The sequence below is a fragment of the Trachinotus anak genome, unplaced genomic scaffold, assembly GCF_046630095.1.
Source record: "Trachinotus anak isolate AG129_WGS33_773 ecotype Australia unplaced genomic scaffold, CSIRO_AGI_Tana_v1 ptg000009l, whole genome shotgun sequence".
NCBI lineage: Eukaryota > Metazoa > Chordata > Actinopteri > Carangiformes > Carangidae > Trachinotus > Trachinotus anak.
Genome location: NW_027273860.1, coordinates 12,233,675 through 12,246,855, shown reverse-complemented (window position 1 = coordinate 12,246,855; position 13,181 = coordinate 12,233,675). Strand labels below are relative to the sequence as shown.

At 42.3% G+C, this 13,181-nt stretch overlaps 1 protein-coding gene across 3 annotated transcripts in view; it reads left to right on the top strand.

Annotated features, from left to right (window-relative positions):
• The window catches only part of myripb (myosin VIIA and Rab interacting protein b), a 106,899-nt gene that overhangs the window by 48,867 nt on the left and 44,851 nt on the right, over window positions 1–13,181 (top strand). For all 3 annotated transcript variants that reach the window (XM_071485379.1, XM_071485378.1, XM_071485377.1), the window contains exon 3: window positions 883–1,104. In XM_071485379.1, the coding sequence (XP_071341480.1) occupies window positions 883–1,104 (222 nt within the window). The remainder of the gene's footprint in view (window positions 1–882; window positions 1,105–13,181) is intronic.

Genomic DNA, 13,181 nt, shown 5'->3' with positions numbered 1-13,181 from the left:
TAGAATAACAAAACCTAACCTAAAAGCAATGAGCAACAACATGAATTCACATAAGAGGATGCACAGCTATATGCAGCTGCTGGGATGAGAGTGTCAGCTGTGGCTTTGGATTTTATTAGATTTTTAAACAAGCTTTGGTCAAGTCCATAATCCTAATAGTTCATTAGTCTGAACAATTCTCTGAGGTGTGAAGATTAGTGAGACTGTGCTGCTCCTTAGTCCTCCTTCACTTTTGCAGTTTTAAACTGTAATTTTTGGACTGGAGCCCAAACAGCTCTCCAATATGACTGTGGAGGCTCTTTATTAATGCTGTCTTTCTCTCAGGCTAGTTTGTATGTGTTGATAGTGAGATCTTCAGCAAGTGACCTTCAACTTAACACTATCCAAGCCAGTTTCTTGTTATTATTCTCATCCTCATAACACCCTAATCAACAAAGATGCAATGCTTTTTCAGTGGAGGATGTGGGAGACGTGCACGCCGTCCTCTCCTCAGCTGTGTTTTGACTGATGTGGGCAAACAAGGCATGACAGGTTCTCCCAAATTGAAATGTCAGCCATCACGTTAATTCCACAGAATCAGTGTAAAAGAGAGAGAGGGAGGGAGACAGCGAGTGGGGAAGTGTTTTCATTAAACCCACGACCCCCTCCTGCCCTCCCCCTTTCTTGTTTTATTACCACCCCCACCCGCTACCCCTCCTTTTAATTTTTCATTTGCCACAGCTTCTTCAATTATTCCACATCACCGTCCTCTGCCGTTTTCACGTTTCTACCTCTCCACCAAGCGCTCACCACCCTCTCGCTCTCTCTCCCCCTCCCCCTCCTGTCCTCTCTCTCTCTCTCTCTCTCTCTCTCTCTCTCTCTCTCTCTCTCTATCGGTTTCAGTGAGATGAAGCAGGAGCTGGCGGAGGAAGGCAGCAGATGCTCCATCCTCTCCAAGCAGCACCGCTTCAACGAGCACTGCTGCATCCGCTGCTGCGCGCCCTTCACCTTCCTGATCAACCCCAAGCGCCAGTGCCTGGACTGCCAGTACAACGTCTGCAAGACCTGCTGCACCTACAGCAAGAGGGACAAAGCCTGGCTCTGCTCTGCATGCCAGAAGGGCAGGTTAGTGTGTTCACACACACATTCACATTTACACTGGCGGTGGAGAGATAAGAGTAATAGCGGAGGAATGAATGGGGATGAGAGATACGGGAGAAGCTGCGAATTGGTTGATTGGAGGACAATGAAGTGAGGGGAAAAGTGGGGTGAAGAAAAATAAATGGGGCATTTATGGGGGGAAAAAGAAGAGACTGAGAGCAGAGCGGGTTAGGAGGAATATGGGAACAGTAGGAGACAGATGTGAGGGGAAAAAGTGAATGAATGAGAGGGAACGATGGACTTTGACTGACTCAGTGCTGCAAGGATGGGCGTTTAGGCATTAAGATTTTGTTTTACTACTGTTTTAAACATTCAACTCTATCCTCATTTCTAATGGAAAATAATTGTTTCCAGCTCAGTTTTTCTGTCTTTTTAACATCACTGCTGGTTGTACAGCAAAGAAGGGAGAAGATGTGGGGCCATTAAGGGAGACTGTAATAAAAATAAGGGCAGAAGAGGAGAAGAAATTGATAGAAATGTTTGAAAAGGGAATATATACTGCTGTTCAGAGACAGACAAAAAGATGTAGACGCAGCAGGGCAGGGAAGATGAATGTTTCAGGCATGTGTCAGGTTTTTTCAAGCATTTTGATTTTAGGCACACAACTCCTATTTCTTGTGGGAAATAGTTGTTTTCTTGATCTTTTTTTGATTTAATTCTGCTTGTTTTGAGTCCCCTGGTCACATGCCTGCTTACAAAGTAAATATCACACTTTCTGAGAAAAGAAGAAGAGAACTAACATTTATGATTTATAGAACAAGAGAAAACAATCTGAGGAGCGGAATAGGCATGGGAATGCGCTACGGCTTGTTGTGTTTGCAAATGAGCTCCGTGTGTGCAAGTGCATGTGTCTGTTAGGGCTGTTTATGCATGCATGTCTCTCTAAAGCCTTGGGAGTTGTTCTGGTGCCCCGACTCACCATTGGATGAATATTAAGCTCGGTCTGTCTGGGCAGCAAGGGTGGGGTGTTGGAAATACTATTACACTGGAGTATGTGAGGCAGTCTGTCATGGATTCACGGCAAAATCAATTCAGAGACTGTAATATAAGATAAGTGAATACATGTGTTGTGTATGCATATAACTTTAATGTCTTGTTGAGGGTGTACACGTGGTGGTGCCGTTGTTGCAATTTTTTTCTCACCAGATCTTCTGCTTTTAAAGGACAATGTATTCTAGAAAACATTATTTGATACTCCGTAGGTGCACAGGTGTGATTTTGTACCTTTGCTGTGATATTTAGAGTGCAACATCACAATAAAGACAGCAAAAAGACAGAAATGCAGGTGTGTTGGTGGTGTATATTGGAGCTCCTGCCTGTTTGTGTGCCTTAAGATGGAGGTGGACAGGATTGCAGAGCACGACAAAGCTGTCCAAAAATGTGTTGCCCCTCCACTTGGCCTTATTTCTTCCCCTCAGTCCCCCTCGCTCCGTCTCTTTCTGTCTTCCATTGATTTTCGGTGCATGTTGTATTGAGTTAGACCCGCTGCCCTGAGTCCTGGTGTATGAGACAAGAGGGAGGAGGAGGAAGGAGTGGGAGCAGGAGAGGAGGAGGGAAAGGGATGATGGCAGTCAAAAGAGGTGGCAAGGATTGCATCGATCATCTCTCCTCTCACATTCCCTCTCCTCCTTTCTTGGTGTCTGTGTGTGTTTGTCTGCCTGGGGCTCAGTAATGTTCTCATTAGGGGTTTAGACTGAGTCACAGATGGGCCTGATGTCACAACATTGCTGACTACCAGCTACATATAAATACCGCACTTTTCATTAGCGCATTAAACTGGCTTAAATCTGGTTTTAGCATGAATTACTCTCTCTGCGGGTGGAGTCATGTCATTTGGAACGGTGATTTGCACAAGAGAAGCCCCAAAACATTTTTTTGGAAATGGCTATTAGTCTTCTGTTGGAGTGCATGATTGCAAGGCAAAGGCACTGATTTGATGCTGAATAGCTGTGAGATTGGGTTTCGGGAAATAACTACAGCAAGGAGGGAAGCTCTTCTAAAGAAGATGATCTGTTTAAAGAGGAGTCATTGTGCAGTAAATACAATACTAATTAATTAGTCATTTTTTTCTTATTTATGCTCGATTTAGCACGAAATGAAATGCACCACATCAATTTAAAAAATCACAAGTTGAGGAAAATGTATAACATTCATTCATAACAAATCATCTTCTTGGTATTTTCTCCTCATGCATGTCAGTTTTCTGAGGAATTTGTGAAGGAATTCTGCCGAATCTTAATGCTAAATCAATTCAATGAAGGAACAGACTGCCAAATGGTATCTCACTCACATGCACCGGCTGTCCATCAACATTCACAGTGGCGCGGCCGCGCTGCTCACTAGTGTGATGCGTCGAGGGAAAGCAGATTTGTGATCATCACACACATGGACACGCTCAGAGACAGAAGTCCCCGACTCCCAGATGGATGGATGCATATAAGAATGTATATATGTGTGTGTACATCCAGGCAGACACATGCCTGCAAAACAAACAGACATGTGAGCACATGCATTGATTATATGTTGCGTAATTACAGCTGTACTTGAGACAGACATTGATATAGAGTGGTTGAAGACACCCACTGGTATGAGGTGTGTTGATAACAGATGGTATATGAAGAGAAAAGACTCAGTGATTCAGCAGCTTTGTCATATTACATTTCTAGTCCTGTAAAACATGCACATTGCCATACATACACACACACAGACACTCACACACACACACACACACACACACACACACACAACACTTTCCCACTGGACTGAGTGGGACAAGCATGACTATTTGCAGTCTGGTGGGATTAATAACATCCTCAGCCCATGGTCCACAAGCCATACACAAACACTAAGCACACTCTTTGTAACACACACACACAAACACACAAACACATACACACACACACCAATCACGCACCAATGGTTTGATCAGAGAAGTCTGAACATTTTTGGTGGAAACTGAAAAGTAATTTTTTCTCGTTTTGGCTTCACAACCAAAGCAGTGGGGAGAATGTTAAAGGGGAGGAGCAGGAGACGAAGAAAGATGAAGGTCAAGAGAGAAAGGAAGGAGGGGGGAGGGCAGCAGGAGGGAAAAGACATTAAGAAAGGAGACGACAGAGGAGGAAAGTACCTGTCCCAATTATCCGTGAATGGAAATGCCATTCAATTCTCCTTTTGTTTTGACTCTCAAATTGCATTGTTCTTCTTGTCTGTTCCTCCCTTTCTTGTTCTTTTTCTTTTTTGTCTTCTTTTATATTCTAACTCCTTCTGACTCTGTCATGTCCCCGCTCTCTCTCCCTAATGAAATCTCCATTTTCCACATTTACATTTGAGCTACTGCACCTTTCTGTGCTTAATCTGCAGAAATGGACTGCTGGGTGCCTCCCTATACAGTCCTCAGGCCATAGAATGATGTACTTATATATTCAGAGTGTGTGTGTGTGTGTGTGTGTGTGTGTGTGTGTGTGTGTGTGTGTGTGTGTGTGTGTGTGTGAGAGAGAGTATCTGCACAGAAATAGCAATACACCAAAGTGACAGACTGTTCTTAACCACTTTATGGCTTTCATAATCTCATCCTAAAGCATGGCTGCGAGGAGATTATGGCATCTGCTGCAGACCTATAGTGTTCTGTACATATACACCAATACACAAACAAACAGGAGAGCCTTATACACAAGCACATGCACATTGTGACCTCAGTGCACATGTGAGTACACACCCATGCAGGGCATTTTAATTTAATTTAATTACGTTTTTTGCCATTAAATTAATTTTTAGATATTTTAATCAGTGAAATTTAATTCTCCACGCATGGAAGCACATCAGCCTGTGAATACACATGCAGATGCAAACACAGGGCAACGCACACCTCTTTATCCACACAAATGCAGACATGCACACAGGCTGCTGCAGTTACAGGCCGACATTAACCGTCTGTCGTATTTTAAATGTGAGCCTAAGCGATCTCTGGGTGCTGACATGGTGGTGCAACCACCGTAGCTGACAAGCAGCTGCACAGAAACAGCCCACATTTAATCATTTGGTTCTTTGCTGCCTTCTTCTAAAGGCCAAGCAGAAGGTGACTGGCTCAGGGGCATCAGGACACGAGCTAACAAGCATGTAAAAGCACTCTGAAATCTCGCCAGCAGTAAGAGTTGGCTAAGTAGTGGTTGGTTTAAATGCAACCACACAAGAACACACACATTCGCAGATATCGCATGGATGTCAGATCCATTTATTGTTACAAGCAGCAGCAGCGGCTCCTGTCACTTTCTCAGGAGCAAAGTATGCTGTTTGATTTTTCTGTGTAAGCAGAGGTAAATGGGTGGTCTTCACCACATAAAGAGGATTCAGATATCATGGGACAGGTTGTCAGTCACAAAGCAGAATGTTCAGTCAGGGATAATCCAGGTAGTGCTCAACATCATTTACAGCCACAGAGATCTACCAGTTCTGGTTTCATCATATAAATCCTCCTGTTTTATAGTATGAACATTCTTTTTTTTTTATTTAACAAAGTGTGCACCAGCAGCCACAGAATGTTTATTTTCATGGTATTACATGAATGCACTTCGAACTGCACTACCTCATGCAACTTTGTAGTTTAATAATTGACATTTGACATTTAAACTGACATTTCAACGACAGCTACTACTTCCCATTTTTGCGAGGAGGTGTTTTTTTCCCCCATGTCTATTGTTTGTTGGTTTGTTTGTCAGCAGAATTACACAAAAAGTACTGAAGTGATGTGCGCTGACCTTCGACCAGACCCTAAATTCTGGGGCAGATACAAATCATTTACTATGAATTTTAAGTTTTTTTTCTCTGAAGTCAGATTTATGTTGTTTCACACTGGCCTTGGTGGACGTCTGCACTGAGCGCCCTCATAGTTTTACTGTTGTGTTGGTTTAACTGATTGATATTGTAGATGTTTTATCATTTGAACAAATCTCCTTGTGGCTTCATGCTGATGTTTTGTTGTTGTCCGTAGTGAAATTCTCTGAGCTCTTAAGAAAAATAGATCCCACAACTATTTACCTGATACTCTTTAACAGGCTGACAAAGTCAGAGTCCTTTTTGGAACTAAAGCGGGTTGACTCATCTACAACTTCATTCTGTTTTTGTACAGTGTCTGTCACACAGTATTGAGAGCCATGCAGTGAACCTTGTGACATTTCCCTTGGACTGCACAACATTAATGACCTCTCACCTTTCTGTCTGCTTCTATCCCATTCACCTGCCTCCATATTAAGACTTCCGTACAAAAGTGTTTTTGTGTTCCTCTTGTTTCTATGTGTATTTCATGAAAATAAATTTACTACCTCAAAATAATCCCACAACAACAGCAGTCAGTGTGTGCTTATGAAGACACCAGTGCTATAAACTCCATGAACTCAGTTTCCGCTGCCAGACAACACCTGCGGCTAAGAGAGGCAGAGAATCACAGTGTTATCTTTTTTTGTCCTCCTTGCGGGGGTATTTTTATCATTGCGGGTGAGCAAGACTTGTCTTAGACAGGAAGGGTGTGCCCTATGGCACCGGGCTGCAGATGAAACGTGTGTACACACCACCACTGACTTTTCAGCTTTAATAAGGCACTTACATGTCTGTGTCTTTTGCTGCTTGTTTGCTCCGTGTTCTTTGTTGGGTTTTTAGCAGCTTGAGGGGCCATGGATTGCAAGACTTATTCTTTTGTTTCCCCGCCCCCCCAATAAAGAGATAGAACAGCAAGCTACAAGACTCAGTAGATGAAGAATGGAAGTCTCCCCTCTCATTTGTCACATTGCAGTGCTATCAGTTTGCAGTGTGGAACTTTTAAATCACAAAAGACAACATAAGCAGAAAAGGGAGTTGATGTGTGTAGCCATATTTCAGGCTACAGTCACAGCTACTTACATGTTAATGTGCTCAGGGTTTATAAAGAACTATCTAATGAGCACACAAAATTGACTACATCAGGTGTGCGAACACTTCCATCCTAGCAGGAAGCTTTTCATGAACTGAAACGGCTTGAGGAACACAGAGTGCAGCTGAACCAAGCTGCAGGCACAGGAAGGAGAGCCACTAATCACCCTCTCTCCTTCCATCTCCTCCACTTCTCTGTGGCCTTGTCTCGTGTCCAGCCCAGCTGACACCAGAGCCACCAGTCGATCATAACTCTTGGTGCACTTTATGCACAGTCAGGCACAACGGCAGACACACAAACGGAGAATCTTGTAAATTGCACACACAGACCCCAGTGGTGATGTATGTTCAGACGTCCCCTGGTGATCCTGAGTTAGCTTTTTAAATACTTTGCTCACAATAACTGAAACGGAGCCTAAAACATAAACCCGCTTGAAATGTACTAATGCAGACTTTCCTTTAAAAATACTTACTGCTGACTTTTTCATCCTTGAAGCAATCCCAGTGTGTATGCAGCACCTATCTATGTGTGTCTATATTGTGTTGTATATCTGTGTGTATTGTACAAGTGTGTATGGATGCCTGTGTTGTTACAGCTCCCCACTGTGTAACCCTTGTGTTCCATGAAAGCATTTTTCTCTATAGGGGATGAGGTTCTATAGCAGGTGATAAATCACTGCCATCCAGGTAAACATGTGAGTGCACACATGCGCATAGATAAGACGCATACACAGAAAGAACCTTGAATGTTCCCTCTTGTGGGTGTGTTAATTCCTGTCAGTCGTGGAAAAACCACTGTGTGCTATTTTGCAGTTATTGCTCTGAGTCATTAATGTCTCTCTGTCTTCACTGGTCAGCCTCCAGCTCCCAGGCCTCCTCTGTGTGTGTGTGTGTGTGTGTGTGTGTGTGTATGTGTGTGTGTGTGTGTGTGTGGTGGGTTAGACTGAATCGGTTACACCTCTGATCTGAGTACCACTCCAGGTCAGTTGTGAACTCAGTAACAATGAAGCAGCAGAGTCTGCAGTTGCTGTGATGTATACCTGCAGGTAATTCCTGGCATTTCGTGATTGAAGAAACTGGCTGCCATGCCAGAGCGCTCCACGTGAATGGGGTCATTTGTGGCTCACAGTGCTCACGCAGCAGGCCTGAGGTGATTGGAAATCTCATGATTCCTAAATCGGTTTAGGCAGTAAGTTGGCTAGTGGATCAGAACAGAAGCTAAAGCTCTTGTTGTTTTTATTGTGGGTTAGTGGGATTGAAGACAGAAGCTGTTTGCCACAGAGTGGAGCAATATGCAGGTAAAACCTAAAACACTTTCACTCTACAGCTTGAAGTGGCCTAACACCCAGTAATGCTGCTTTATAGCTGTCTGTCCTGTGTGTTACATTCTGGGGTCAAAATCTAATTTTGCTTTGACCCTAATTCCTTTCTAGATGGGTGGTGTCATAAACTTTATAAAGTTACAGTAGCATATTAGTTTATTGTCTGTAACTGACAACTCACTACATAGACCATTGATGTTTCTTTTTACTTGTGTGGTTTTTTGGGTCAAAATTCAAGTATTGTTTATTATTCAACAGTGATTATATCCCCTAAATTAGTGTTCAGGCCTGTGAATTATGGTTCCACTTGACAACGCTGGTACTGGTAATTTCATTGGTGCAGTATCTGTGTGGGCAAGCACTAAAAATAGCTCATAATAATACAGTAATACCTGGAAGTTAAAGGTGGAATAAACCATTCTGGAGAAAGACTGTTGCTTTTTGAACTCAACAGCAAAACAAGTACATCTGTCTTCAGTGCCACAGCGAGGGCACAATGGCAGAATCCAGAGCACCTTATACAATGTGGAAGTGGATACTCCTTCACGTAGCTGAAGCAAAAAAAAAAACAACCTTATAATATAAAACATCATTGTACCAACAACATGGACACAAACACAGCTTCCAAAATACAATGGAGTAAAAATTAGCGAGAGTTACTTGTTTAGACAGGACAGAGTAGGGGATCGTATGTTTGTAGCTAAGCTAACAAGAAAGGTAGCATTGCCTAGAATCTCATTTTGAGCTCTGCATCCAACCAATTAAGTCCACTGTGCTAGCAAACCTCTGTTTTTATGTCTCCATGGCTGTAAAACCTGTCGTAAGTTGTATGGACAAATACCATGACACAGAGTCAGCAAACTGTTGCTACAGTCACTGTGGCAAAGCTACAGCAAGGACGAGATGGTTCACCATACTCAGCACCAGCTGCAGACAGTGGTTAGTTCTCCTCTCCTGCTACCACACATTACACCACACCAACAGCATGTCTTGTCAAACTAGAGACTAAGCTGAACCTCAGTGAGCAAGTAATCTAATGTTCCTGGACACACTGGCTTGCTAACTAACCAGCTGGGATTAACTATCACAAACATTAGCAAATGGGACAAAACAACACTGACCTACTGTCTCTGGGAAACATAGCACAACTAATGTTACCCACCTGTGAAACAGAAAGTCAGCAAATTCTGCATCTATATCATGCCTTTGAACTCTTGGTCTCTCCAGTGTAGTCAGGCCGGTCATCAGGACTGCTGGGACAAATCCTGGTGGGCCAGTGGACCAGTGGGCCAGTGGACTGCCAAAACATCCATTAAGTCCCAAAGTTTTTACTGACCCCATCAGTGCCTTTACTGGCACCTCTCTGTGTGCCTGTCATTCGTTGTGCAGGCTGTACCCTCTGGATAAATCCAGGACTGAATTTCTCCCCCAGTTCGACCATGCCGTCGTCATGCCATCGCTGGTAGTTGTTCCTCCTATGCACTCACCTTAACATCACTGCCAGTCTCTTGTCTGCAGTCTCAATTAATCCCATTTTAAACTTCACACGGTATGGCAGTGACAGAAGGATAGACTGCACCGTCTCCTTTCCCTGATAATCCTTAAATTGGGAGTCTGTTAACAATTGGTCGTCCTGAAGGTTAAAAGTTGTAAAGGGACAGATGTCTTCCATCAGCATTTGTAAGCTACAAGATGACACTGTGTCCCCAAATGTAAAAAAAAATGTTTTATTTCCTCTCAAATAATAGCTGCACAATCATTATAGTTTCTATTTCCTTTTTCAAATTTCAGTTTGACTTAAATGTGATAAATCAAGCCAAATATATCCTCCAAGATGGTTCAAACAGATCTCTCAGATTTATTTGCGGCTAGGCTAATATTTAATGCAGATTCAGTGTATTTCTGCTGCTAAAGAGCATAAGTCAGTTATGTTTTAATCATGGCATCGGAGGTCACGACTTTTAATCCCTCCACAAACATTTACAAAGGAAAGGCCTTGCATCTCAGTAACCACTGCACACTGATTTACTCAAATATAAATTTTAATGTCCATATTGACTCTTTATTCCCCCCTGAATCCTCCCCTCCCCACGTTATTGGCTCAGGGCTGCAGCGGCTGTTTCTGCAGATGTGATCTATCAAAAACATCTCCAGTGTGGGAGACGCCCCACAGTGTCTCATATCCTGGCGAGCTGGCAGAAGAGGATGTGAATTGCATGATTGACAGATCAATGAAGTGGATCTCTGCTCTCTGATTAAAAATTAAGTTTAGTGTCTTTCAAAAAAACTTCACTATAGCTAAATTATAATCCTTGTCTCCTAGATAGAAACCTCTCTGAGGTGCTGCATGAATAGTAATCTTTCTTCCCCTCCTCTGACTTCACCCCTCACTTATTCTCTCACTCTCTTGCGCCCTCATGCCTCCCTCAGGCAGATCACACTGTCTGATCTGCTGCCACAGTGAACTCTCTGTAGCATGAAAGAAATAAGATATTGGCACCGCAGGATTTTTGTACTCATTGCACATTTCTTGCCTGTCAACCCAAGAAACCCCTTTAATGACTGAAAAATATTAGTTTTCTTTCCAATATCACAGTATTTCCACATATGCTGTTAGCATTGGATTGTTTTTTATCAAGTGTTATTTAAAGGCATTGATCCCTTTGCCACTGCTTTGATTAAGAGTTACCAGAACATAGACAGGACTGTGGTTCAGCTGGCGGGTAATAAGATGCTAAATACAGACTTTGCCAGATGTGGCTAATCTGAATACTGCATGTATCATGACCTGCATTATTTCTTAAGACTGCAGAACTACAAATACACTTACTAGCATATTTTATTGGCAATTATTCATAACTCACCAGCAGATGGAGATTGATAATGGGGCCTTTGGCTGTCACAGTCCTCAAATTAATTCATGTGGATTTCTTTAATGAATTGTTGTACTGCATGTGGTCCATAGTTTTTTTAAATTAACTAATTTTAATTTATAACTAAGCACAAAAAGTCTGATTGTTACACAATGCCACAGTCCAGCCTTTCTACATATTACCATAAATATTCTTCTTCTTTTTTTTTTGTTTGTTTTCTGTTTTTTAACTAGTTTGATTAAAAAATATTGTTTCAGATTAAATGCCTGTGTATCATCATCAGTGCACTATTTTTTTTTCTTCTTTTCTCTTTTCTCCTAAGAGGGCTGGTATTCAAAAGTTATCTTCGAAGCATATGCACACATGCCAAGAAGTATAATACACTCATCTCATACATAGACTTAATGTTCTGGGAAATGGAGCTGGCGTAAATGAATAACAATTAGCAGAATATGCTAATGTCAGTATCCCACTTTCCCTGTAATGCTGGAGTTCAGAGGGACTTCATATGGTGTGTATGTATGTACCCTTATTGCTCCCTGTCTCTCTCCCTCTCTCTTTCTCTCTCTCTCTCTGCTGCATATCAATGGTTGTTCATCGCTCCAGGCCTCTGTCTCATTGCACCTCCTCTCCCATTTTTCAGTGCTTTAAATGAGGCTTAGCCGGTGCTTCGCTGCGGAGCTGACTGCACTCCACTCACCTTGTTTAGTCATGATTTCCCACCTGAATGAGGAGTGCTGTTTGATCTCATTTGTTTAAAATCATCTGATGTTATTAAGTCTGTACCTCCTGAGCTTGTGGGACTGGCAGGCTGTTGCTGGCCGGCTCCCTTTATGCTTGTATTCTTGCCCCCATGAGCTACAGTGAGAGTGTAGTCTGCATATTTTTCTTGCCTTAGTCCTGCTATATTCTCTGAATAGTGTTTTTTGGCATTTGCTGTTGCAATGCAGCTAAGATTGTGAGGTTTTTATTAATCAATATATTCATAAATTCCTCATAAAACCATCTGTTTGATGAAATACAGAAATATTTGTCATAATTGGTGACACACATAATTAGGTTGGCGTTGATCGGCTTGTCATAATACGTACAATCAAAACAGAGCAGGAGGAGATGCATTTCACGCCATGTTACCATTTTCATGACATTGAAATCAAGCATGAATCATGTATCAGTTTTCCAGTAAACAAATAAACGACAGACACGCTTCTATGACTCTCCACCATCTTTGCTGTAGGCCGGTTTCATTACTGTCCAAAAAATGTGTATGCTTAAAAAATGAATGTCTTATCGCATAATAAATATGGACAGATCAGTTATAAGCTGTTGAAAGCTTAACTTTCACAGGACATCTTCCCGCAGGAGGCTGCTATTCAACTGAAACATCTAGTGGCCCAGAGCAACCCCCCCCCCACCTTCTCCCTCTCTGTCTCTGTCTTCTGGGCTATTTGTTCAGAGCAGCAACAGAGGAACTTGGGTGACGCTGTCTGATTCAAACAGGATCAAAGTAGCCGTTCATATCAGGACTGCCAATAGGAGAGATATCAAAGCAGCAAGCAGACACACATGGATGCATATCCAGTTGGCACACACATGCAAACACTCAGTGAGGCAATGTGTACACATCCGACCTGAGAGCTCACTGAAGCACACAAGTGCACAGGTACACAAACATGTGCACAAAAGCACCACTGAAAGTGTTTCTGGTCTTGTTGTGCATGGACATGTTCGAATGTGTGTACCTGCTGTACATACTGTCTTTTCTCCAATTCATAATATTATTAATTGAATACCATAAATGGTCTGTAAGAGAAAAATAGGAGACAATAATTTTCTCACAAATTTTGATATTTTATAAAAGAATGATGAAAATCAACCATTAGTTTCAACCTTAATATAGGTTAGTGCTGTGCTGCACTTGCAGTGTTCATGTGTGTAAATGCCA